Source organism: Phacochoerus africanus, chromosome 10 (genome assembly GCF_016906955.1).
Source record: "Phacochoerus africanus isolate WHEZ1 chromosome 10, ROS_Pafr_v1, whole genome shotgun sequence".
NCBI classification, from domain to species: Eukaryota; Metazoa; Chordata; class Mammalia; order Artiodactyla; family Suidae; genus Phacochoerus; species Phacochoerus africanus.
In genome coordinates this window covers 76056286-76081390 of record NC_062553.1, presented here as the reverse complement: position 1 = coordinate 76081390, position 25105 = coordinate 76056286, and the positions used below count along the sequence as shown (strand labels likewise).

At 46.9% G+C, this 25105-nt stretch overlaps 1 protein-coding gene across 3 annotated transcripts in view; it reads left to right on the top strand.

Annotated features, from left to right (window-relative positions):
- FHDC1 (FH2 domain containing 1) overlaps positions 1–25105 on the top strand; it is a 44609-nt gene that overhangs the window by 260 nt on the left and 19244 nt on the right. The window contains exons 1-4 of one of the 3 annotated variants that reach the window (XM_047798850.1): positions 83–205; positions 6273–6897; positions 18017–18078; positions 18958–19060. In XM_047798850.1, coding sequence (XP_047654806.1) covers positions 6409–6897; positions 18017–18078; positions 18958–19060 — 654 coding nt within the window. In that variant the 5' untranslated portion in view covers positions 83–205; positions 6273–6408. Of the gene's footprint in view, positions 1–82; positions 206–1264; positions 1495–6272; positions 6898–18016; positions 18079–18957; positions 19061–25105 lie in introns of those variants that run through there. The other 2 variants (XM_047798849.1, XM_047798851.1) reach the window with 2 other exon arrangements.

Below are 25105 nucleotides of genomic sequence, written 5' to 3'. Positions count from 1 at the left end.
CGTGCTGCCCTTTGCAGCTGGCGCTGGGAGCAGCCTGGTCTGCAGCATTGTTACCTGAGGCAGCGGCTGCGCCCCGCCCCGCGCCGCCCTGCCTCCTCGCAGTCCACGGCAGCCCGAGTTGCTGTGACCCGAGAGGAGGCGGCGGCAGCACGGGGAAACCGCGGGCGGTTGGGGGCGAGGAGAGCGCGGGGAGCGCCGGCCGCGGGTGAGTGAGTCCTGAGGCCCAGGCAGGGCGATCGCTGCTCGGGGGTCCCAGGGATCAGAGATTTCTAGGCTCGGGAGGGCCGGGGCAGAGATCGGCAAAGGCGGGGAGCTGCGGCTGCCTTAGAGCCTCACCGGGTGGGCTGGGGATGTTTGAGCTCCCCTGGCTTTGGCAGCTGCACTCCCCCGGCCGCAGAGGACAGTGATCGGCCCCTTGAGACGAAGACGCTCCTGTATGGACCCATCTACAGAGAGCGCCTCTGGGTTAAATCTGAGTTAGATTTAGCTGCCAGACTGCGTCCAGGAGCGCGCAACTGGGGGCGGGGCACCGGGGTCCCCAGAGAGCGGGAAGCCGCGACTTGCCCCTCCTGACAGTGGGTGCTGGGCTGGTCAGGACCGCGTCCAGGTGATGCGGACAGAGGACAAGGAGGCTCTCGCTCTGGCACATTCACTCTGGCCGTGCCGAGTTCAGGTTAGAAGTTGCTCCCCTCGCTTGTGGAAGTTTAGGCAGGCAGCGGGTGGGAGGGCGGGTCACCTCCAGCTGCCTCGGCGCCCCGCTTGGGGACAGCAGGCTCTCGGTTTAATCCTCTGACCAAACACCAGGAGTCTCCCCTCTGAGTTTTTCTCGCCGGCTCCTCCCGGCTGTCTTTGGCTGATCCGCACTGCGGCCGGGAGGCTCCGGGAACCCTGACCCCAGACGTGGGTTGGTGTCGTGGCGGAGTCTCGAGGAGGGGGCGGAGCCCGCAAGCCGGGAGACCACCCCCCTTTGGTTTCAAGCCCAGCGACACCTTCCCTCATGAGCCCCCGCCGTCCGCTTGGGGAAGCCTGGCACCGAGGCCCCCGAGGAGGGGGCGGGGCCCCAGGGATGGGCGGGGAGAGGCGGGGGCGCAAGGGGCGGGGCAGGCGACCCCGCGGGGGCCGGGGAGGGGCGAGCTGGTGCGGCCTCTCCCGCCGCTTCTGCAGGCGAACCTGCGCGCGCTCAGCGATCCCGGGAGACCGAGGGTCCGGCGGTGCCCGGGCGTCCGCCCTGTGGCCCCGCGTGTCCCCGCGGCGGGCGGCGGCCTTGCCCCGCCGCGGAGCCTGCGCGGCGCGTGTGGGCGTTTATCTGGGCCGCGCACCCGCACCCGCTCCCTCACCCCTCCGGCCGCCGCCCAGATAAGGACGCGCTGGAGCCGCTGGGGACAGCCACCCGCGTCCCTCTGCTGCTTCCGCCAGCGGCCGAGAACTCCCCGGGGACTCGGGCGGCCGTGGCGCCTTACCAGCCTTTGGTGCGGCCGAGCCGGTGGCGCTTTGGTGAGTGGCTGGGGCGGGACGGGGGGTTGGGAGCGGAAGGACGCGGTGGACAGCTCTCCAGAGCAAAAACCAAGGAGGGCGCTGAGCGCCCAGACTTTGTGAAAGACAGTGTGCCCGCGGCGTCCCCCGCGCCGAATGCCTGCGGGACCCAAGAGTCGGTTTTCAAACATACATTTGCCCAGAAACTGCCCCTAGCGTTCGGCCCTCCGTGACCCCCTCTCCTGAACTACAGCTGTCCTCCTGGACTGAATCGCGCGCTCCCTTCCCTCTCTCTAGAGCATCTCTTGGAGCTCCGTTTGCTTTTTTTTTTTCTTCTTGGTTTGGGGACCTTGAGAGAAACCGAAAATGCACATTCACAACCAGGCGTTCTTTCTCTGCCCTCAGGGTGTTGCGCTCCCTCCGGGGCATCTGTGGACTGTTTACGTTGTGCGGCAGGTTAAACGCGCGGCCTGGAAACCGTCTTGGGTTCTTTCACCGCTGGCAGGAGTGCCAGGGTGAGGAGTGGGATAGTGCCAGCTCTGGTTCGACCGTGTGGTTGACATTCTGCGTTTCATAATCAAGAAAGGTTTTGATAGATGGGTGGTAGGGAGGAGCCTGCTCCTGATGAGTTGGTGGAGAGCAAAAAATTCCATAGATTGGGTTTCCCAGTACTTTCCCCACTCCCCCCACCCCCCGCCAAGTAAAACAGGGCCTCCTATTTCTCTGCCTCATCCCTCCACACCCGGCTCGCTGTGCCCCCATTTGTCATGAGATGGGTGTGGACCAGCCTTTCCTGCTCCCACCTCACCTGTGACACATGTCACAGGGGAGAGGTTTTTTCCCTAGCGGGTTTTCCTTGGTGTTTACTTTTGAGTATGGTTGACCAGCTGAGCAACAAGGCCCCACTACCCCTCTTTCCAGAAAGCTCTGGCGTTTTCCTAGCTGATACACTGTGAAGTAAAGCATACTTGGGGCTTTCTTCTCTCCCACCCACTCCCTTCAAGAGGATAGAGCTCCAGCGATGTTTCTGACATCGGAGTAAAGTAACACTGGATGTTTAGGCAAGAGAGTTTAGGGCGGGCCGAGGGCTGCTTTGAAGACCTTTATAAACATTCTTATTCTAAGATTATTTGCTTGCTGATCAGCTAAAGCCTAGGTACAAGGTCACAGCCTCCCCGGGAGGGTCCTTCACTCAGACTCACCCCTGATGCGTCATGATTAGCGGACTTGAAGGGAAGTTCTTACCTTTAGAGACTTAGGTGACAGCGCTACAGTTTACTCTAAGGCATTTGTCAGCCTTAGCTGCAGGCCTCCCTCCCGCTGAGGTCCCCAACCAGTAGGTGAGATGTTAAATCCTAGCCTGTCCCTGTTTGCCCTGGGGGAGATTGATGAGGCACTTGACATTTTCCAGATAGAGCCTAAGGCTAATTCCGTTGTCCTGCATGCAACTGCCTGCTGTGTCTTTGCGGCTGCAGCAGCGCCTGTGTTCTTGGCATACTTGGCAGTGTGCGTTTGCGTCTTTACTACGGACAGTGCCAGAGTAAATCAAATGCCCCTTGTGTAGCCTCGGTTTTAACATCTCGCGAGACTGTGGAAAGGGTTAGAATGTCTGTCCGCGCTCTCTTTTTCCTGCCATCTCTTTGTCGTTGGAAATCCTGGCCCAAGGGGGAGACCCTATCAAAGCCCTATTGAGGCTTGTAGTAAAAAGCATTAGCATCTTAGCTAATCATTGCTGAAGAACTTATTCATGAGAAGCTGTTGGGGGCCTAGGAACCTTGTCTGTTACCCTGGGAAAAAATTAGCCAGACAACATACCAGGAACAATGTTGTAAATTTTCCTTTGTTCCTTTAACTTTCTAAAATAACATTCTTTCTCAAGATGGGGCAGTGGTTAGAATCCTGCTGAGGCATAGCTAATGCTTGTCACTTTTTACTTTGACAAGCTTTAATCTAGTACTTCCTCTGCGAAACAGACTATACGCAAAAGGACTCATACGCCCTGGTATTAGAAGACAGTGTTGTTGCCTGACCTCTGAGGGCATAGGGCATAGTCTTTCTTGCTCTTTCTTAGTATCTCTGCATTTGCTATGTGAGGTTCAACGGCACAGCTGTGCATATACTTACATAGCACTGAATGAATGATTGCTTTCTAGGATGAAGACTTTTTTTTTAGCTTATCATTGTTCTTAACAGGGATAATCTATAAACAAGTCAGCATATTTAGAATTGGAGGTGAATTGGAGGATTAGCAATTCTTCTATACATGAGATATTTTATGTACAGACGCATTTTAAAATATGTAAGGATAAACAGCCAAGAATACCTGTACGGTCTTGAGAAGAGTTCAAATATAACTATAAACTGTAATTGACAGTGAGTCATTTGCTTTAGGGATGCCAACTCTGAAAACAGCGTAGTTATGCCCCTAATGATAATTATGAAAACTCCGTTTAAAAGCTAGTTGCATCTCAGGTGAGCTATCAGTTAGCTTGAATAAATATTTTTGGTTTTATTTTCTAAAAAATTATCCCATGGTAATGGCCACACAACACTGTGAATATACTTCATGTCACTGATGTAAGTGGTTAAAATGCTAAAAAAAAAAAAAAATCCAGTTAATAGCTGGAAATGCTGTTTTCTACCCTTATATAATTTTCAGAGCTTAAATATTTAAATGCTTCATTAAAATGTTCTTGCAGAGATATAATCACTGATGAGTAGTGTAAAAGGACAAAGCTCACAAACCAGTAACCTAGAAAACAGACTGGAAATATTAAAGGTATGTTTCTGGTTGCCAAGGGAAACTTAGCATTTTACCTGCAAGCCCACGACATACCTTAAAGCTAATGTAACACCTGTGTAAACAAAGTGAAATCGTATGTGCATATATGACATCAGATGTTAATAACAGCCAGCTAGATACCAGGCATCTTCATAAAGGTGTACGTGTACAAGCTCATTCTTTTTTGTTGTTGTTGTTGTTGTTGTTGTTGTTGTTGCTATTTCTTGGGCTGCTCCCGCGGCATATGGAGGTTCCCAGGCTAGGGGTCGAATCGGAGCTGTAGCCACCAGCCTACGCCAGAGCCACAGCAACGCAGGATCCGAGCCGTGTCTGCAACCTACACCACAGCTCACGGCAACGCCAGATCGTTAACCCACTGAGCAAGGGCAGGGACCGACCCCGCAACCTCATGGTTCCTAGTCGGATTCGTTAACCACTGCGCCACGACGGGAACTCCCCCTTTTTTTTTTTAATTTTTAATTTTAATTTTAACTTATTTTTGGCCCCAGCTTGCAGCAGCTTCCTGTGGGATCTCAGTTCCCAGACCAGGGATCAAACCTGGTCCACAGCAGGGAAAGCACCCAGTCCTAGCCACTAGGCCACCAGGGAGCTCCCTGAGTGCATTTATTCTTATACAGACCAATGGAATGGTGTAGCCTTATGTTATAGATGAGGATGTGAAACATAGGTTAATTAACCTACCTCACCTCACTTCTAAAGAAGTAGCAGGACTGGAATCTGAGGGAAAGCAGTCTGTTTTTGGCGTCTCCACTCTGACTCCCAAGGCAACCCTGCCTCTTATGTCTGGTCCTGTATAAAGCATCTTTCAATATTTAAATTAGTGATATCGGACCATTTACTCCTGTAGAATCCTATATCGTTTGATGAACGTGTGTAAGTGTGAGTGAGCTTTGAACAATAATGCTGCAGTAGAATCATTACCCTCAGAAGTCCAGTCTAAAAAGCTGCCCTATGTGACACCTCAAGACCTGGACCAAACAGCCCCCTTTTCACACTCCCACAGAGTCGGCGTGGGAGCCCTGCTTTCTACATCCCCACTTCTCTGTCCTCATATCTGAATAAATGTTCGATGTTTTGACCCCTCTTTTCACATCAGGTTCACAGAAACCCAAACCAAAAACAAACATTTAAATTTCAACAAGCCACCGAGATAAGTCAGTGGCCACGTGGATAAAGAGGAGACATGTGGCAGGTGTGGCTCGCCTGGCATGTGCTTTCTCTGCTAATAGTGTCACCAAAGAAGCAGAAGGGGCAGGGAGAAGATCTAGTGGTTTCCAGATGGCTTCTGATCGTATCTGAAGCCATAGTGGAGGTCAGTCCCAACCTCCTCATTTTACCCATGAGAAGGCCTAAGTCTAGTGGGATGCAGTGACTTTTCTTGACTTAGAGCTGGAACCTTTCACCTTCATGTCTGGCATTCTTTTCTCTATTTGCACGGAAGCGGCATCACCCAGTGTGGAGGCAACATGGTGGCCATGACTCCAGGGAAGTGAGCTTGGCCGCGATTTTATCATCCCCAAGTGCCCTGCCTCTTCTGTGCAGGGTAGAGGAGGTCCTTTGACCCCCCTGATTGGCAGGGGACATGTCTCTACTGGCGAAAGGCGGAGTCGCTAAGACCTCAGCCATTTGGGTAATTTCACCAGGGCTTGGGGATCCATTGCCCCAAAAAAACAAGCCACTTAGTGAACAAGTTGCTTATTCATAAAGCGAGCAATACTTGCTGAACCCATTGTGCATTCTCAATAAATATGTGTTTTATTGATGAGTGGAAGGTCTCCAAGTTGGATTTATCGCTGCTGCATTGGCAGCCTCCCTAGGTAGTAAGACTTGGTTCGCCTTTAGAAAAGCATTAGCCCTGTTAAATTCTCTTTTGGATGTGGTGCTCCTCAGTGATTTTAATATCCACCTACTCCAGGAGGACGAGCACTAGCCTGGGAAGGGAATGGGGAGCATGGCAGTGTTTTCCTGCCCTGATTTTAAAGTTTTATCTTTGTAGGTTTGGAAGATGACACACCACACAGTTGCCTGTCCTCTGGTGGCCGACTAGAGGGCGGACAAGTATGACCCAAGTTTGATGTCTGTGCCTGCTTCCCCAAGGTCAAGAAATTATCTCCTTAGACGGCAACAGTACTATGCACGTTATGAATTGTGTCTCCTCGGTCAGCGATAAAGGAAATGGGAATATCGCCCCGGCCGCTGGATTCATGATCGGGCAAACGCAGCCACCACCCTCTCCTCCTCCACCCCCTCCTACTCCACCATGTCCATACTCAGGGGCAGGGTTTCCTCCCGCTCCTCCCCCTCCCCCTCCCCCGCCTCTGCCTGGGGGGCCTCCGGTCCCCCCTCCCCCCCCAGGACTACCACCACCTTCTCACCTGAACGGCTACAGCCACCTTGGTAAGAAAAAGCGGATGAGAAGCTTTTTTTGGAAAACCATTCCCGAGGAGCAAGTTCGGGGCAAAACCAACATCTGGACCTTGGCAGCCAGGCAGCAGCATCACTACCAAATTGACACAAAGACCATCGAGGAGCTGTTTGGGCAGCAAGAAGAGAGTGCCAAGTCCTCCCCTTCTAGGAGAGGGGGCCCTTTAAATTCGTCCTTCAGGGAGGCCAGAGAAGAGGTAAGCATGGACCTCCGAGGGCTAACCCTCCCCACACGGCGCTGTTTTGTGTTTGGGGGTGTCGTGCTTGTTTCAAAACCTGCCCACATCACTGAGAAATGAGATAATGCAAGTGACTGTGCCCGGGAATGGATAGAAGGGGCCTTAGATGATACACTTGAGCTGAGTAGCAAAAAAGTGGAGGGCGCGTGCGAGCTGTATCCTCCCAGACGTCCCGGAGGATCATGACCTCATGCGGAGAACATGCTATGTGGGGCCTCACTCGGTGGCCTCCCAGCACTGCCCTGCCTCTCGCACATCTGCTGCCGTTTCCCCCGGCGGAGCAGTTCTGCTGAAGCTCGGTACTGTTCCTCTTGACTGGAACCGAAAACTGAGCTCCCGAACGCAGGTATCTGAGATTAACTGGAGCTTTCTGAGACACAGTGCCTTTTATTAAATTACATCATTAAATGATGGACATCCTTAGACTTTTATCTCTATTTTTCCCTCCAGTTTTCTTTCCACAAGTGTTTCAAGGTGGTCTTCATTCCTCGGATCTCTGACTTAAATTTTGGCCGTTGTTGGAACGGAGATTCCAGAGAGCCAAAGCATAAAGCTATTTTCAGACAGATTTTCTAGGAAGCACGTTTCCAGTGAACACTAACAGTGTTACTTTGGAGAAGATGTAAAGCTGATGAGAGCTCCCTGATGGCTTAGCGGTTAAGGATCCAGCATCGTCACTGCTATATCTCGAGTCACTGCTGTGGCGCAGGTTCGATCCCTAGTCAGGACCTTTCATATGCTGTGGATGCAGGAAAAAAAAAAAAATCTAGCTAGCAAATTATAAGAAGTTAAATGAAAGCATGGCCTTAGAGCTACAGTTTCTCTCTATATTACAGTTTCTATACATTTTCTATACATTATAGAGCCTGTGTCAAAAGTTGCATTTGTAAGTACTCTCTGTTTAGAATCTGTACTGAAAGTAAATTAAGGAACCTCTTCTTGCTCAAAGAGACAATTAGGAAAGCAGAGGTTAAAAGAAAAGAATGCTACTCTCCCCCCAACAACCACAATGGGCAATGGAAATGCATCATTTTTTAATCTGTTGCAAAGGAGCAGAGAAAATTAGGTCAAAGATGGAGCTGACTAGATAAGAGGGTGGGCAGGGCTCTGGAGTGAAGGAGCTGCTCTCTGCATTATTGAATTCTTGAGCTCTTTTCTGTCTGGCTCAGGAATTCACTTGGGGGCCCTTGGAGTTGGCAGTACGGCCCCCTCTTGAAAAGGCCAATAGTCAATTTATTATAAAATCAAAGACCCCTAGGATTGGAATTAGGTGTAGGTGGTGACATGATTTGAGAGGAAGTCTTTCAAGGCCTTCTCAGAGCCCTAATGTGCTGAACATGGCTTTCCCTGCTCTTTCCTTTATTCAGAGCCCGCTCTTCCTTCCTTCCTTCCTTTTCTTTCTTTCTCGCTCTCTCTCTCTCTCTCTCTCTTTCTTTCTTTCTCTGCTTTTTGAGGCTGTACTTGTGGCATATGGAAGTTCCCAGGCTAGGGGTCGAATCAGAGCTGTAGCTGCCAGCCTATACCACAGCCACAGCAACTCACGTCTGTGACCTACACTACAGCTCACAGCAGCACCAGATCCTTAACCCACTGAGTGAGGCCAGGGATCAAGCCTGCGTCCTCATGGATGCTAGTCAGATTCATTTCCGCTGAGCCACAATGGGAACTCCACCCTTAACGATTTTTAAGCGAGCAATTCAGCGTCCTAGAAACATCCACATTGTTGTACAACAACTGTCACCATCCATCCACAGATGTCTTTGCATTGTAAAACTGAACCTCTGTCCCCATTAAATACTAATTCCCCTTCCCCCCTCCCTTCTACTTCCCATTTCTGTGAATCTGACGCCTCTAGGGACCTCACGCAGTAGCTGTCTTTTTGTGACTGGACTGTTTCACTCAGCACAGTGTCCTCAAGGTTCATCCATGTGGTATCAGGTGTCAGAATTTTAAGGCTGAGTAATATTCCGTGGAATGTATAACACACTTGCTTTATCCCGTCATCGGTTGGTGGACACTTGGGCTGTGAATATGAATGATGCTGCCGTGAATATGGGTGTGCAGACATCTTTAGTTTTAACACACCTAGGTCCTTACCAGAGAGTCTAGAAAGAGAAATTAAATCACCGTGACTGTGTATCATATGATAATCTGACTCTTCAACTCTTCAGCACTCAGGTAGGATAAGTAGTGTAGGTAGATGGATTTGAGTGCATATTAGATAATATCATCGAATAACAGCGGGTTATCCAGAGTTAGTTTCCATTTTTCATGCTATCTATCTCCAGCATGACCAGAAATACTGTATATACTTTATTTATTTTTTGATGGAAGGAAATAATACAGGCTATTTTCTTCTTTTTTAAAAAAAAGTTTAACAATTTTAAACTTTTTATGGCTGCACCCAAAGCTTATGGAAGTTCCCAGGCCAGGGATTGAATCTAAGCCACAGGTGCGGCCTGACACATCTGTGACAACACCGGATCAGTAACCCATCTCACTGGGCCAGGGTTTGAACCCGTGCCTCTGCAGCAACCTGAGCCACTGCAGTTAGATTCTTAACCGACTATGCCGCACGCAGTGGGAACACCTAGATTTTCTTCTGAAGAAGTTACAGCCCAGCAGAGTGATAGTCTATCATGGACCGAAAGTAGATCTTACAATTTACTCTGTAGTAAGTGGAGTCCAGGGTTAAAACTGTGGACCGTTCAGCCAAGGAACCCATCTTGAGCCTGAATGTGGCTTTCCAGTCTGTTGCTGCACAGCTCATAATTCTGGAGTCTCAGACGTGCCAAGGATCAGATTATGTCCCCTTGAAATGTAATAACCTCCTGCAGAAATGGCCTGTCATTATGCGGTTGGTTCCAACTTTAAAGGGCTTATAAAGCATTACAAATAAGTCCCATTACACTCTGAGGGAAGAAGTTACTGGGAAATAGGAAAGAGCTGGGTTTGGGAATGGCTGAATTTAGGAAGAACTCACCATTTTAGGTAAGCTTACTATTTTAAGTAAATTAGAACATGGAGTAAGGGAGCAAAGGTTTTGAAATACTATCCTTGAGTCTTTGTTAACTAAAAATTGACTGGAAGAGGCTACAGAGGTTACAATAATAATTATAATAAAGTACTTGAAAATAACAAAGACTATGACTGGGGATAATAATAAAGAGATTCAACTCAAACCCCACCTTCTTTTCGGAGTTCACTGATCTCACCCTCAAGAAGTCCCCTGTCCATCTGTTCCCGCTGCTTCTCAGCTCCTCCGGCTGGTTGGTTGGGGATGTGCTTGGTTCCTATAGAAGCCGAAATGCTCCTAAGTGGGGGGTGATCCTCACATTGGTGTCTTCCAAAGAGAGTAAAGACAACTGAGCTGACAGAACCGAACCGAGGGAGGGAAGGCATCGGTATGATAGGTCAAAATAAGATGGAGAGGAGGTCTGTGGAGTTCCCCTTGTGGCACAGTGGTTAATGAATCTGACTAGGAACCATGAGGTTGTGGGTTCGATCCCTGGCCTCGCTCAGTGGGTTAAGGATCTGGTGTTGCTGTGAGCTGTGGTGTAGGTTGCAGACGCCGCCCGGATCCTGAGTTGCTGTGGCTGTGGTGTAGGACGGCAGCTACAGCTCTGATTCGACCCCTAGCCTGGGAACCTCCATATGCTGCGGGTGCAGTCCAAGAAATGGCAAAAAGACAAAAAAAAAAAAAAGATGGAGGAGGTCTGAGGAGGGAATGTGAAACCTGGAGACTGTAGTTGATAATGCCGTGGTCCAGTGGGTTGAAGATCTGGTGTTGCTGCAGCTCTGGCTTGGATCTGATCCGTGGCCTGGGAACTTCCATATGCCTTGGGGCGGCCAGGGGTGGGGGGTGGGGGAGGAAATGGATAACACTGGATTTTATCATTGAAATTTGCTAAGAGAGTAGAACTTTACTGTTCTCACCAAAAAAAAAAAAAAAAAAGGAAAAAAGTTAAATATGTTGATTAGGTGAGGGAATATATACATGTAAGCAATGTGTACAGATGTCAAACCACCATGACATGTACCTCAAATATCTTGCAATTTTGTCAATGAAATGAAAAAATGAAAGAAAAAAAAAAGAGAAAACAGAAAAAAGAAACACAAATGTTGAAACCCTTGAGGCCACTCACGATGGTATCTGCAGTAATATGACAATGAATTTAATTCATTATACCACAAAAGAAATGATTAAAATCACTTATTAGAACAAGACAGGACGGGAAAGAGAGAGGAAGGAAAGATGGCAAGAAGATTGGTTTTTCTAAATTTATGAAAAGCGATGTTATTCTCCCACATGGCGATTCAGGTGTCGGCCATTCTTTGTCAACTGGTGTTGCGGTCCCAGAATGTTCTAGAATTCTGAGACATGCTTAGTCCAAAACTATAGAACTAGGTAGAGAATTGGAAATATATTTGAAAGGAAAAAAAAAAAAAAAGCTTCAGTAGGGCTTTGATTTTTTCCCTTTGGGGTAGGAGAGGGACATTTCCCAATGGACAGCCAACCACAAATTAAAAGGAATGAAAAAGCATCAAAACTTGACAAGTTCATCTGTATTATAGGACAGGAGGACTTTAAATTTTGCTTTTCGGATTTGACATAGGATTGAAATAACTATTACTTAGTGTTATTTAGGTAAGGAAACTTCTTTTGACAAATTGGAACAAAGGTAGTTTAAACATTTCTTCTTTTACCTTGAGGACCTTAGGCTAAGTGAAATCAACCAGTCACCAAAGGACACATACTGCGTGATTTCACCTACACGAAGTCCCCAGAGTAGTCAGACTCACCAAGACAGAAAGTAGGAAAGGAGGCTGCTGGGGTGGGCAGGGGCTATGGGGAGTTAGTGTTTCATGGGGACAGAGTTGTAGTTTTGCAAGATGGAGAGTTCTGGAGATGGATGGTGGTGGCGATGGTTAGACAGCAGTGTGAATGACTGAACGTCCCTGACCTGTATACTGAAAAATGAAGGTGGTATCTCATATGTGTATTTTACTGTAACTTCAAAAAAGAAAACCTTTTTTTTCCCATTCCCTTTTTGAAATAAATTCTTCTTTTTTAAAAAATAGAAATTCTCCTTTTGGAGTTTCCCATTGTCGCTCGGTGGGTTAAGAATCCAGTGTTGCCACAAGCTATGTCACGGGTCACAGCCACGGCTCAGATCTGGCATTGCTGTGGCTGTGGTGTAGGCTGGCAGCTGCAGCTCCGATTCCACCCCTCGCCTGGGAACTTCTATATGCCCCAGGTGCGGCCCTAAAAGAAAAAAAAAAAAAATCTTTTTTAAAAGAAATTCCTTCCTTTAATGAATAGGGCAGGCAGATTTTGTAGTGCATGGATAGTGGATGAAAGTACAAGATTTGTAGAAGAAGGTAGAGGGCTCATTTGGAGGTTTAACAAAGAGCTGTGTGTGTGTGTGGCCATTCACTTCCCTGAGCACCGAGCCCCGCTGTTTGAGCCTGGCCCCCTGTCCCTATGGCTGGTGGAGCATCCTCAGGATGGGATGGGACCAGCTGAGTGCTTTGCCTGAGATTTCCACTCCCCTGCGGGCCGGGGATGGCGTAAGCCTTCATGGGCCTTTAATGGGAAAGTCACGAGCTCTGTACACGCCGGGCGTACCTGCCTCGGCAGGCCTGTGGTATCCAGCAAAGTAGATAGGGATTGATTGAACTGGCGGGGAGGGAGGGGGCCGGGTCAGCTCACCCCTGTCCTTGGGGCCATTTGTTTCAGCCCAGGCAGGACAAATACAGGAGTGCTCGCCTACTGGTGACTCAAAGCAGCCCCAGCCCGAGAGCTCGGGTTTCTCAGCTGCCCGCCGGCTGGAGACAGAGACCACAAGCCTTTGGGAAGAAAGATAAGCCAATTTACATGTGTAGTGATAACCCTCTTTAAAAGGACTGTTTTAGAAGACGGCTTTAGAAGGCTGAGTGTGATGCACTAGGTGAGGGCACCTGCCTGTGGCAGGCGGGCAGAACTGAGGATGCCAGGTGACATGGGCATTGCCCCTGCTGCATTATCAGCTGTCTTATTTTCCTGTGGTTTGCAGGAGGCGCTGGGCTTTGTTTTCTCCTTGAGGAGACGGCCAGCCCAGGTTTTCCCTTGGGAATATTGCTGGGTTCTTTTAAATCAGTGATCCTCCTCTGCAGCCTTGCTTCAGGGGGTGCAGACCGCTGCTGCCCTAGTCGTGTCCCCCATCTGTGCTGAGCCTGAAGTTCTGCCCCTGGCGGCCCAGAGCTCAGCTCCTGGCACCCATCATAGCTGGTGACAACCTGGGTCTTGTCCTTCATCCCACAGAGACAACTCTGGGTCACCAGTGGACTCTGTGGATGGCTCTCTCCAGATCAGCCCCCAATCCTGGAGAAACAGCCCATCGTGAAAACTGGACTGGTGGGGATTGGTGGCTCCTCCTGTATCCTGTATCCTCAGCGATGTTGAAAGGAACTAGAGTGAACAGGAATCAGACCAATCTAGGAGCATTTCAGTTCAATATTGCTTTGGGGAAGGTATAAAATGATACCTCCAAAGCTCAGTTCCCTTATCTGTTAAACAGGAACAATAAGAGTAATTTCTCCATCACTTTTCCAGCAACAGTAGCTGTGGATCTGAGTACCAAGAGTTCCAGGGGGTTGAGGGGTGAAGTGGATGAGGGTGGGCCTTGGGATATGGGGGTGGGGAGGGTGCTGTCATCAGGGTTAAATGTAGCAGGAGGTGGTAATTTAATGAAAGAAATGTAAAAGAATTTTTTTTCCCCATTTTTAGTAGGAGTACAGAGAAAGCGCTTCAGATATGTAGGTAGCCAGATCAGTGCACATGCTCTTGTTTGTGGCTTTTTAATTTGTGAATTATAATAAGCCTAGAGTTTGCTGTCTTAACTTTAGAGTCTTCTTTTTGGTCTGAGCATTCCTCTTGAAGGATGTTAGGTTGAAGACGTTTTATTCTCCCTCTTTCTTTCGCCCCCTTCTCCTCTCCTCCCTTCACACTGAACTTGGCCTGTCATCCAGGGTTAGTTAGGATTCTAGTAAGGAACCTGCCCTTTTAGCTTGGGAGTTTATTTTATGGCTGGCAGGTGATTGTGTTAACATGAAATAAAGCCCTAGGATAGTAAATAACATGATTGTTCAAGATTTGTCTTCAAAGGAAGGCAACCATACTCTTGTAAAAGTTTAACCTTGTAGCTGGGAAGTCCCATTAACTTTGGTTAACAGTCTTGCTGCTTCTTATAACCTTAGAAACAGGCCCAGAGATCAGGAATTTAATCTGAAACCTGATGCTTTTTTGTTCACCATGAACCACCCACATTTGGAAAGGAAGAGCATTATAGCCACATTCCTATTTTAGCTAGGCTCCCTTTTGCAAAAAACAAGTGGGGAAATTTGCAGACTTATAAGTTATCTTTCCTCTGTTATTCTGAATGTTTACTTCCAAAGACATGGCTCTGCGTTTCACAACACCCACCCCGCCCCCGAAAAAAAATTCTGTCTAATGTCTGATCTGATAAGACTCTTTCAAATTATTAGAGTAGTTCCCTTATCTGCTGGGGATCTGTTCCAAGATTGCCAGTGGATGCCTGAAATCATGGATAGTCCCCTGTCTGTGATAGCTCCGTTTAAGATTTTTCAACTTGATGATGGTGTGAAAGCAATAGATATTCAGTATAATCTGTACTTGGGATGTTGAGAGGTTTTGGTTGGGTTTTGGCTTTTTTTTTTTTTTTTTTTTTTTGTCTTCTGTCCTTGGCGTGCAGTGGCTCGATGTGGAATCTCAGTTCCTGACCAGGGGTTGAACCCGGGCGGCAGCAGTGAAAGTGCTGAATCCTAACCACTCGACCACCAGGGAACTCCCAGGAGTTTGAGTTTTGAGCTTTTCCCAGCTAGCTGTTTGCGGTACAGTCCCCTCTTGTGATGCTGGACAGCAGCCGCTAGTCAGCCACATGATCACGAATAAACAAGGGGCACATTGACGTTCTGTTTTCCACTTTCAGTACAGTATTCAAGAACCTACATGAGATGTTCTTTATTTTTTTTGGCTGTGCCTGTGGCATGTGGAAGTTCCTAGGCCAGGGATCGAACCCGTGCCACAGCAGTGACCCAAGCCGCTGCAGTGACAACACCAGATCCTTAACCCACTGCACCACAAGAGAACTCCATGATGTTCAACACTTTAGAATAATACAGGCTTTGTGTGAGATGAATTTGCCCACCTGCAAGCTGATGCAAAGGTTCTGAACACATTTAAAGCAGGCTGGGCTATGCTGTGATAGGGAGGTTAGATGCACTAAATGCATTTTTTTATATTTTCAGTTTACATTGGGTTTAGAAGTCAAGGAAGATCTGTACTGTGGTTTTTTTTTTTGATACATACATAACTCTGATAAAGCTTAATTTATCAGCTAGGCACAGTAAGAGATGAACAACGCTATGGAATAACAAAATAGAACAATGATGCTTTATCAATGAACAAAAATTAGTCGACCTAAGAAAGAAATGGAATATTTTATTTGAGCCAAATTGAGGATTATAACCCAGGAACAGCCCCTCGGAAAGTTCTGAGAACTGTTCCGCCCATTGGAGGTCAAAGCACAGTTCTATAAATTTTTGTGCACCCTAAATGATATATCATTGACAGTTTACACCATCTGGATCTACCCGTACAAAGCCAGTAGTGGGTCATAGGTCCTGGTGGCCTCTTACAAGATTAAGAAGGCAGGTTATCTCCTAAGAAGTTATCTTGCTGATGCCAGGAGAATGTTGCTCTTTATGGTCCAGCAGGTATTTCTGCCGATGGGGAGGTTTGGTTGATGCGTAATGTGATACACCGTGCACCGCAGAGGGGAGAGAGGAGGCCAAAGGGCAGAGAAAATTTTTCATGTTTAAATTTTCCTGGATTTGCTTTAGAATACTAATTTTTATTTCATTCAATAATAATTAAAGTTAGGAGTTCCCATTGTGGTGTAGCAGAAATGAATCTGACTAGTATCCACAAGGTTGTGAGTTCCATCCCTGGCCTTGCTCAGTGGGTTAAGGATCCGGCATTGCCGTGAGCTGTGGTGTAGGTCGCAGATGTAGCTGGGATCCTGTGCTGCTGTGGCTGTGGCTGTGGCTGTGGCTGGCAGCTGTAGCTCCGATTTGACCCACAGCCTGGGAACCTTCATATGCCGCGGGTGCGGCCCGAAAAAGAAAAAAAAAAAAAAGTTTATGTGGCCGAGGTCTTTCTCGAAAAATAGCGTATGGTACAAATGTACTGCCTTTTCCATCCTAACGGAGCCCTTGTCACTCACCGTGGCTCTAGTGTGTGCAGTTTGATGTGCAGCAGCACAACTGGCACATGAGTCTTTCCTGTCTTCACAGTTTCCTGGGTAGACGATTCGTGCTTACCGTCAGTCTCAGCAACCTCAGCACTTGATTTTTCCTTATCGAGAAGTTTCACTTTCACAGTTGGCATATCCGTGTCACCAGCATCACTGCTCTTGTGCTTTGGGGCCATTACCAAGTAAAAGCCAGGTCACTTGAGCACCAGCACTGTGACACCATGACAATAACTCAGTAACCAAGGTGGCTACTGAATGATAATGGGCGGGACGTGCTGGGCTGAGGGATGACTCACAGCTCGAGATGTGAGATTTCGTCACTCTGCTCAGAACAGCGCAGAATTTAAAACTCATGAATTGTTTGTTTCTGGAATTTTCCATATAATATTTTTGGTTAACCGAGGGTAACTGAAAATGTGAAATGTGAAACTGTAGGTAAGAGGAGACCACCATAATTTTGAACTGCTTAAATCCACTACAGCCAAAATATGGGTTTGGGAGTTCCCATTGTGGCACAGTTGGGTTAAGAATTCGACTGCAGGGGTTCAGTCACTGTGGAGGTAAGGGTTCGATCCCAGCCCAGTGCAGTGGGTTAAGGATCTGGTGGCACTGCTGTGGTGTAGGTTGCAGCTACAGCTCAGATTCAGGCCCTGTCCTGGGGAGCTTCCATATGCTGTGGGTGTGGCAAAACAAACAAACAAACAAAAAACCTGGGTTTGGATGGTGCATTGGAATAGCTACCATATTTCTTAAATAAAAAATGATCCATAAGGAGTTCCCATTGTGGCACAGCAGAAACGAATCCAACTAAGAACCATGAGGTTGCAGGTTTGATCCCTGGCCTCGCTTAGTGGGTTAAGGATCCGGCGTTGCCATGAGCTGTGGTGTAGGTCACAGACGCAGCTCGGATCTGGCGTTGCTGTGGCTCTGGTGTAGGCCGGCAGCTACAGCTCTGATTCGACCCCTAGACTGGGAACCTCCATATAGTGTGGGTGCGGCCCTAAAAAGACAAAAAAAAAAAAAAAGATCCATAAGTTGTAAGACATATCCTGATTCCAGAACATGTTCACATGCCAAAAAGATAAGCATCTTAGGCTTGGTAAAACAGAACACAAGAGTTTTCTATGTAATTTCTGAATAAGTAAAGTGTAGGACACTTTCTTATCTCCTCCTGAAGGGGCTATTGGGCTTATGTATTCTTTTTCAGTGAGAATAAATTTTTCCTTTAGAAAAATAGTAAGAATTTTATTACATTCCTGAAAATAGCAGTGATGGTCCTTTTACATCCTTAAATCAAGGTTGGGACTCACTCTGCAGATCTTCAGAGTTCAAAGCTCATGTGATTCTCGATATGCTAAGATGTCTATTCCCAAATCGGGGCTTTTAAATGTGGGCTATACTGTTCTCCGAGGAAATGCAAAATTTAGAAAATTTTAACACAGCTTATTTAAAATTATACAATATTAAGACAGACATGTAATTATTACCATTCAAGAAATATGTCATTACAGAAAGTTTGGAGAGATGAAAATATTTTATCTTCATGAAGCTGTATTAGTTCTGTCAGTTAGTCACCAAATTTAAAATTGGGAATTTAAATTTTCTTATACATTAAATTCTCTTACAGATCTCTTAAATTCTCTTCTACATTAAAATTGGTGTTGTATTTTCATAGGTTTTAATTCTCTTCCTTCCTCCAACTCTTGTTGTTTGTACTTTAGTGATCTTACATGTCTCTCTCTCTCTCTTTTTTCTTCCAGATTACTATCTTGGATGCAAAACGGAGCATGAACATTGGGATATTTCTTAAGCAATTTAAGAAGTAAGATTTTTGCACACCTTTGAAACTTTAGTCATGTCCCTGCTGTCAGCCTCGGTCTGTGGGTATGAGCTGAAACACAGATTCTAACGAGGGAAAGTTCGTTCTTCAAACCTTCAGACTGTTTGTAGACACAGCACTTGATGCGTCCCCAAGTGTGTGTCCCTTTCTGCTGTTTTCCTTCATAAAAACATAATCTGGGAGTTCCCCTTGTGGTTCAGTGGAAACAAATCCAACTAGTATCCATGAGGATGTGGGTTCGATCCCTGGCCTTGATCACCGGGTTAAGGATCCAGCGTTGCCATGAGCTGTGGTGTAATTTACGGATGTGGCTCAGATCCTGTCTTGCTGTGGCTGTGGCTGTGGCCGGCAGCTGCAGTTCCGATTGGATCCCTAGTCTGAGGACTTCCATATGCCATGGTTGTGGCCCTAAAAAGCAACAACAACAAAAAACAAAACATAATCTGGTGTCTTGGGGTTCAGAGAGAGTTGCTTTGGGGCAATCCATTCAAGCCTGACAGGTCAGGGAATTTCTAAGGGCATCTGTGGTGTTAGCTGGTCAGGGGAGGGTGGAGGGTGAGTCAAGCAGTGGTTCAGTTCACATGTTCTGAGAGGAGAGAACTCTGGCTTTGGGAGGGTCTGCAGATCTGTTGTTGCTTTGTGGTCTCTCAGAGACACCAGAGGATGGTTTGTTGGGGGAAGGGCCCACTGGTGGAGCAGGTCTCCCTGCTTAACCCAGCCGAGGGGCAGCTAGGATTGCTGCCCATCCTGGGGCGCAGGATGGAAAGGAGGGTGGAGGTGATTTGTTTTCATTTCCACTGGCTTGCGTTTCTTTGGCACTCCAGCCAACGTGAGATGGAATCTGACACTTGTCTTTTCAAGGTCTCCTCCATCCATTGTGGAAGATATTCATCAGGGAAAGAGTGAGCATTATGGATCGGAGACATTGCGAGAATTTCTTAAGCTTCTGCCAGAGTCAGAGGAGGTAAGGAATGTGGGGCGTGAGTTTTAGATGTTAGGAGTGATAATATGAGCTTAATATTTTTAGGAATGTCAGAACTCACTGGGGAAGGGCACTCACCTACCCAGAGCCAGTGTTACTGTTGTCTCTCTTGTAACAGTAAAAAGTTACCCAGATGAAAGGATATGGGATATGGAGTTAGAGAACCTGCGTTTAAATTGGAGCTCTTGGAGTTCCTGGTGGCCTAGTGGTTAAGGACTCCTGGCATTGTCACTGCTGTGGCTCAGATCACTGCTGTGGCTCAGGTTTGTTCTTTGACCAGGGAACTTCTGCTTGCCATGGGTCAAAAAATATATATATGTTCATAGTAGTAATCAAAAATAAATTGAGGTTCTTCCCTTAATTGAGAAAGTTGGGCCAGTTTCTTAAGTCCTATGAACTTTAGTTTCCTCACCTGCAAAATGAGGCTAATGATGCTTACATCATTGGATTGCAGAGATAATTAAACCCGAGTTATGCATCTCACATGGTACTTGGCACCATAAATGTTAGTTCTCTTTCCCAGTTCTCTTTTCCGTCATCTAAGGACGCTCTTTGGCTAGGGTGTACCCAGGGTTGTTTCATAATACATACACCTTTTTTTTTTTTTTTTTAACAAAAGGAATAAACCGCTTTTGAATAAAGATGATCTAAAAACTGGAGAGGTAGGTAAATTGTTAATAACTGTTGTCTAGATATTGACTAAAAAGTGGAGACTGCTATGAAGCAATATAGTGCCACAGTATATATACAGTAATTGATTTTTTTTTTTGGACTGAATTAACAGAATTTTTGAATGGTTACCCTGATAGGATAAAAAAAAAGGAAAACAGTTTTGTAAAAACTTCCAGCATTGTGACGTTGTCTTTTATTTCTGAAGAAGTGATCCTTGCAAAAACTCAGTAAGAAATTATGTGAATAGGAAGTTCCCATCATGGAGCAGCAGAAACGAATCCGACTAGTATCCACGAGAATGCGGGTTTGATCCCTGACCTCGCTCAGTGGGTTAAGGATCCAGTGTTGCTGTGGGCTGTGGTGTAGGTCGCAGACGTGGCTCAGATCCAGTGTGGCTGTGGCTGCAGCTGGCAGCTGTGGCTGCAATTTGACCCCTAGCCTGGGAAAACCCTTATGCTCTGGGTACAGCTCTAAAAAGACAAAAAAAAAAAAGAAAGAAAAAGAAATTACATGACTACATATGCATGTAAACCAAGAGTCTTATAGGGTAAAAAGTGTAAGTTACCCTTTTACACATACTGCTGATTGCTCCATCTCTGATCCCACTTGTCTTCCCAGACACAATTTATATTTAGTAATATAATAACATATTTGTGCTTTTTCTTCTCTGTCGGTGATAAACTTGCAGTGCCAAACTGAGAGCCTCAGTGAATAACTGGATATCCTAGGTAACCTGAGCTGTTCTCTGCACGTCAGGTTTTCTGTTTGCAAATTAATAACTTACCAAAGCCAAGATTAACTAATGGCATTTATTAATGTTAGGAAAGGGTCTTAAAGAGTTCAGGGAAAGGTATATTAGATCTAAATTTACCCTGGATGCTATCGAGTGAGCACTCCTTAATCTTTTGTGTGTGTGTTTTTTTTTTTTTTTCTTGAACACTCCTTAAAGAATGGGCGTCCCATAATCTTTTTTAAAAAATTAAAGTATCATTGATTTGTAGTATTGTGTTCATTTCAGCGTGTTCTCAAAATATTTTAGTAGGATGGATGCTGTTGAATGAACTGAGTTTAAAAAAAGACTTAGTTGCTCTGGAAATCTTCCTGCATGGGCATTTTTCATGCCTCCTCCTTAGGACGGCTCTGCAGCCAGTCCTCACGGAGGCTCTAAATTTCCCACGAAATGCAGGTTAAGCACGAGGGAGGCTGCCGACTTCATGCCATGAAGAGGGTGGAGGTTAATTATGGTTTCCTTAAGATCTTCATTTCTGAAAAGTCAGAAGTGATTAGAGAGTTCGAAGGCCAGGAAGACCAGGGAGCTTTCAGAGAAGCACGTAGCTGTCGAACCTCTCCTGTTGTAAAGAACCCTGTTTTTTCAGTTGTGTGATGACTAAAACCCACCCCACTGCTGCCCTGAGAGCTGGAGGCACCCCACCCCCACCCCAGGCAGTTTGCTGACCGCATCCCCCCCTCGCCCCATCCTGCTGAAATTGCAGCCTTGGCCGGGGACCCTGCACTGCCTTCCCAGACCCTGGACCCAGCCATCACCCTTCTGTGGCAGGTCATCCTCATCTGAACATCTGCCAGGCTCCGTCACACTGCAGCTTGTTTACAGTACTGACTCCGGGCCTCGGCTCGCCACACCCTCCCACTGCACTGGGAGCTTCCTTGGGCAGGAACACCCTGCCCATCTCCAGGGCTGCTGGGGGCCCCTCCCTAAGCCCCCGCAGGGGAGGTGTGCCAGGCAACACCTCCTGACCCAGGCCACCGCAGGGACGCCCTGGCTCTGCAGTGACTGCTAGGTGGCCTCTGGTCCCACCCAGACCCAGGGCCGACCCTGGCGTCCTGGGTGGAAGGTGGAGGATGGAGAAAAAGGTAAGGAAGAGGCAGGGCCAAGCGAGAGAGGTTTAGGGATGTGGCAGAAATATGCTAATAAACACATCACCGTATAACTGCCCGTTCCTAAGCCTGTGAGTTACCATCCTGTGCTCATTTATAGCGCGGGGAGGGTCTGAGCAGTCATTGAATGCCCCATGTTCCAGGCACTGGATGGGGCCAGAGGCGATGGAATGCTTGGCCAGTGCCCGGGCCACAAAGTCAACAGGTCATCACCGTGGTTATCTTCTGTATTTTTCTTCCCATTTAACCCTCCAGTGACATTACAAGATATTCCTCATTCAGCAGGGGAGAAGCTGCGGCCCACACAGCTTAGATGCTGCTGGTTTAGTGCTGCGTGACTTTGGCCATCGAGGGCGGTGGCCAAGAACCCTGGGTCGTCTGACCCCAGAGCTGTTCCTTCGGCTGCTCTCCACCATCTCCCTCCAGGAACAAAGGGCAAAGGGTCCCCAAACCCCGCCTGGCACTGAGCTGGGCTCCCAGCCTTGCATCACCTCTGCTCTTACCAAGCACCAGTGTGAGCACATGTCACTCAGAATAATGCCATCAACGGCCATGAGGAATGGAAACGGCCCTGTCTCCCCTGCATTCTCTGCTGACAGGCTAACCCCAGGTTAATTGTTTTCAGGAGTTCTCTGCCCTTCACCACAAAGCTTTGATCTGGCATGTTTGTTGGTCTTGCCTCCAGCTCGTGATTAACACTTGTGGAGGGAGGAGTTCCCATTGTGGCTGGGTTAGGGATCCAGTGTTGCCACAAGCTTCAGCGAAAGTCACAGACGCCGCTTGGAAATGCCATTGCTGTGGCTGTGGTATAGACCAGTGGCTACAGATTCGATTCGACCCCTAGCCTGGGAACCTCCATATGTCACGAGTGCAGCCATAAAAGAAAAAAGAAAAAAAAAATAAAATAAAATCTTGTAGAGGAAGAAGGTAGAGCCAGAAATCAAAGTGTTCTCCCTGTCCAGGGCCCTGAGAGGGGGCTTGAGAAGGGAGCCCTGCCCTCCGTTGGCGCTGGTACCCTACCTCTGGCTCAGCTTCGGGGCTACAGGGCTGGAGGTGAAATTCCTGTTCTCCAGCAGCTGGTTGAGTTACCTCCTCTGACATTTTTACCACCTCATTCTTACCTTGGTTGTTCCCTCTGTGCCTGGGAGAGGAGGCAGCCCATGGTCTCGGGTTGGGCGGGTTTGCTGCTGGGAAGCCCTGCCGTCCCAAGGCCATGTGAGTGGAATTAGATGGGATGAAGGAGGCCTGGCCCTTGGAAAGCATGAGTCTCAGGAAGTACGCTGTTGGCTGTTAGGACAGAAACCAGGCTCAGCCAGTTCATAATGAGAGTCCCTTGGCTCAGCCAAGAAAACGATGCCTAACAACGTTTGATAAATGCTTTTTGATGATGATGAAAATGCCTAATAATTACAGGGTTTGTCCACCTCTCTTTTCTACCTCTCTCACTGTGAAGGCACTGTAATCCCTCTTAATGAACATAAATCTCATTTTGAAATGGAATTAAGAACTGTACACAGAGCGTGTAAATCAAATGCTATCTTTAGTATCACCATTCTCTTGAACTCCGTAAACATTTTTCCCTCATTATAGACGTGAAGACGATTAATCACTGTTCGTGACAGTTCAGCACATGTTTAATAGAAATCTCTACCAAGTGTCCTTAGCCTGACCTGTTCTCATGCTTCAGGCAAGAAACTGTGCAGTGCTTCTCAGAAGCTTGGCCCGTGCAACATATGTGGTCTTATAAAAGGCCAGCCCCTCTGCCCCTGCCCATATATGGTGAATCGTCAAACTCCAGTTCAGAAGGGAGCAGAATTCACCCTGTGGCTTTCTGAGCTCAGAAACCAGACGCGAGTCTGGGTTTAGCTGATCCAGAAGTTCCATCTGCCCTTAAATTTAGTAAAGCTAACAATGGAACATTCAATTCAAGGCCCTAAAGGTAGGGGATATAGTGCTATTCTATAAATGGCTATTTTCTGCCTGTGAGGGGTGGGGTGTATGTAGTCTTAAGATCCAGATCTTTTTTTTCTTGTTGCAACGCCAGACCCTTTAACCCACTGCACTGGCCAGGGGATCAAACCTGCACCTCTGTGTCCACCTAAGCCACTGCAGTGGGGTTCTTAACCCATGCACCATGGTGGGAGCTCCAAGGCTCGGGCTTAATACCAGGCTGTGCACCTGTGCTGTTCCATTTTTAATTGTTGCAGATATTTCCGTTTGTGTATCTTTGCAGGTACACCCTCCTCTGTGTTTTTGAACTGTTAATTCCTTTTTTTCAAGAGGTTTAAAAATTATGTTATTTTTCCAGGCACATAAAATAATCTGGGGGAATAGAAGAGAGAAAGTTTAAAAAATAACAAAGTGAGAGTTCCCTGGTGGCCTAATGGTTAAGGGTTCAGCATTATCACTCCTGTGATGCAGGTTCAATCCCTGGCCCAGGAACTCCCAAATGCTTCAGGCTCCGACAAAAAAAAAAAAAAAAAAAAAAAAAAAAAACCAAAACAACAACAAACAACCCCCCCCAACAACAGAAAGTGATAAATGCTTAGGTAGACTGTCAGCTTTACTCTCACAGTATTTTTTTTTTTTAATTTGAAGTATAGTTGATTTACAATGTTGTGTTAGTTTCAGGTGTACAGTGGGTATTTCGTTTATATATATCTACATATATGTATGATATTTAATATGTACATATATAATGTTTTATACAATTATTTGTATAATTATATACAAATATGGAATATTTGTGTATATTGTGTGTGTATATATATATATATATATGATTTTTTAGATTCCTTTCCCCTTGTAGGTTATTACAAACTCTAGCAGTCTCAAGGAACTACTGACCATGAAGTGTTTTTGTTTGAAGACTCTCTCTTACAGCATGTTTTTGCCATTGGGTTGATACGGATTTCTGTGTGAGGAAGCCATGCCTTCCACTCTGATGCAGTTTGAGAGCTTTTCTCTTTGCTTCCATCCCTATTTGCGAGCTGTTTGGCTGCATTCCTATATAGGAATGCTTTTTTTTTTTTTTTTTTTGGCTACAGTTGAAGGAATACTTGTGTGTTTAATAACTTTTAGTTTAGGTTAACCCTTTACAAAAATAGTAAATGTTCATTGTGGGCATTTTAGGAAATAAAAACGAGCAGCGGAGGGAGTTCCCTTTGTGGCTCAGTGATAGCAAATCCAACTGGTATCCATGAGGACGCAGGTTCGATCCCTGGCCTAACTCAGTAAGTTAAGGATCTGGCGTTGCTGTGACTGTGGTGTAGGTCACAGAGGCAGCTCTGATATGACCCCTAGCCTGGGAGCTTCCATATGCCTGGGGTGGGACCCTAAAAAGACAAAAAAAAAAAAAAAAAGGCAGCAGAAATAAATGGCAATGACCATGATCCCATCACCTGGCGTACACACCTAGGTTGTCTTGTTCCTGCGTTTGCAGTATGTGTGTGGAGCATC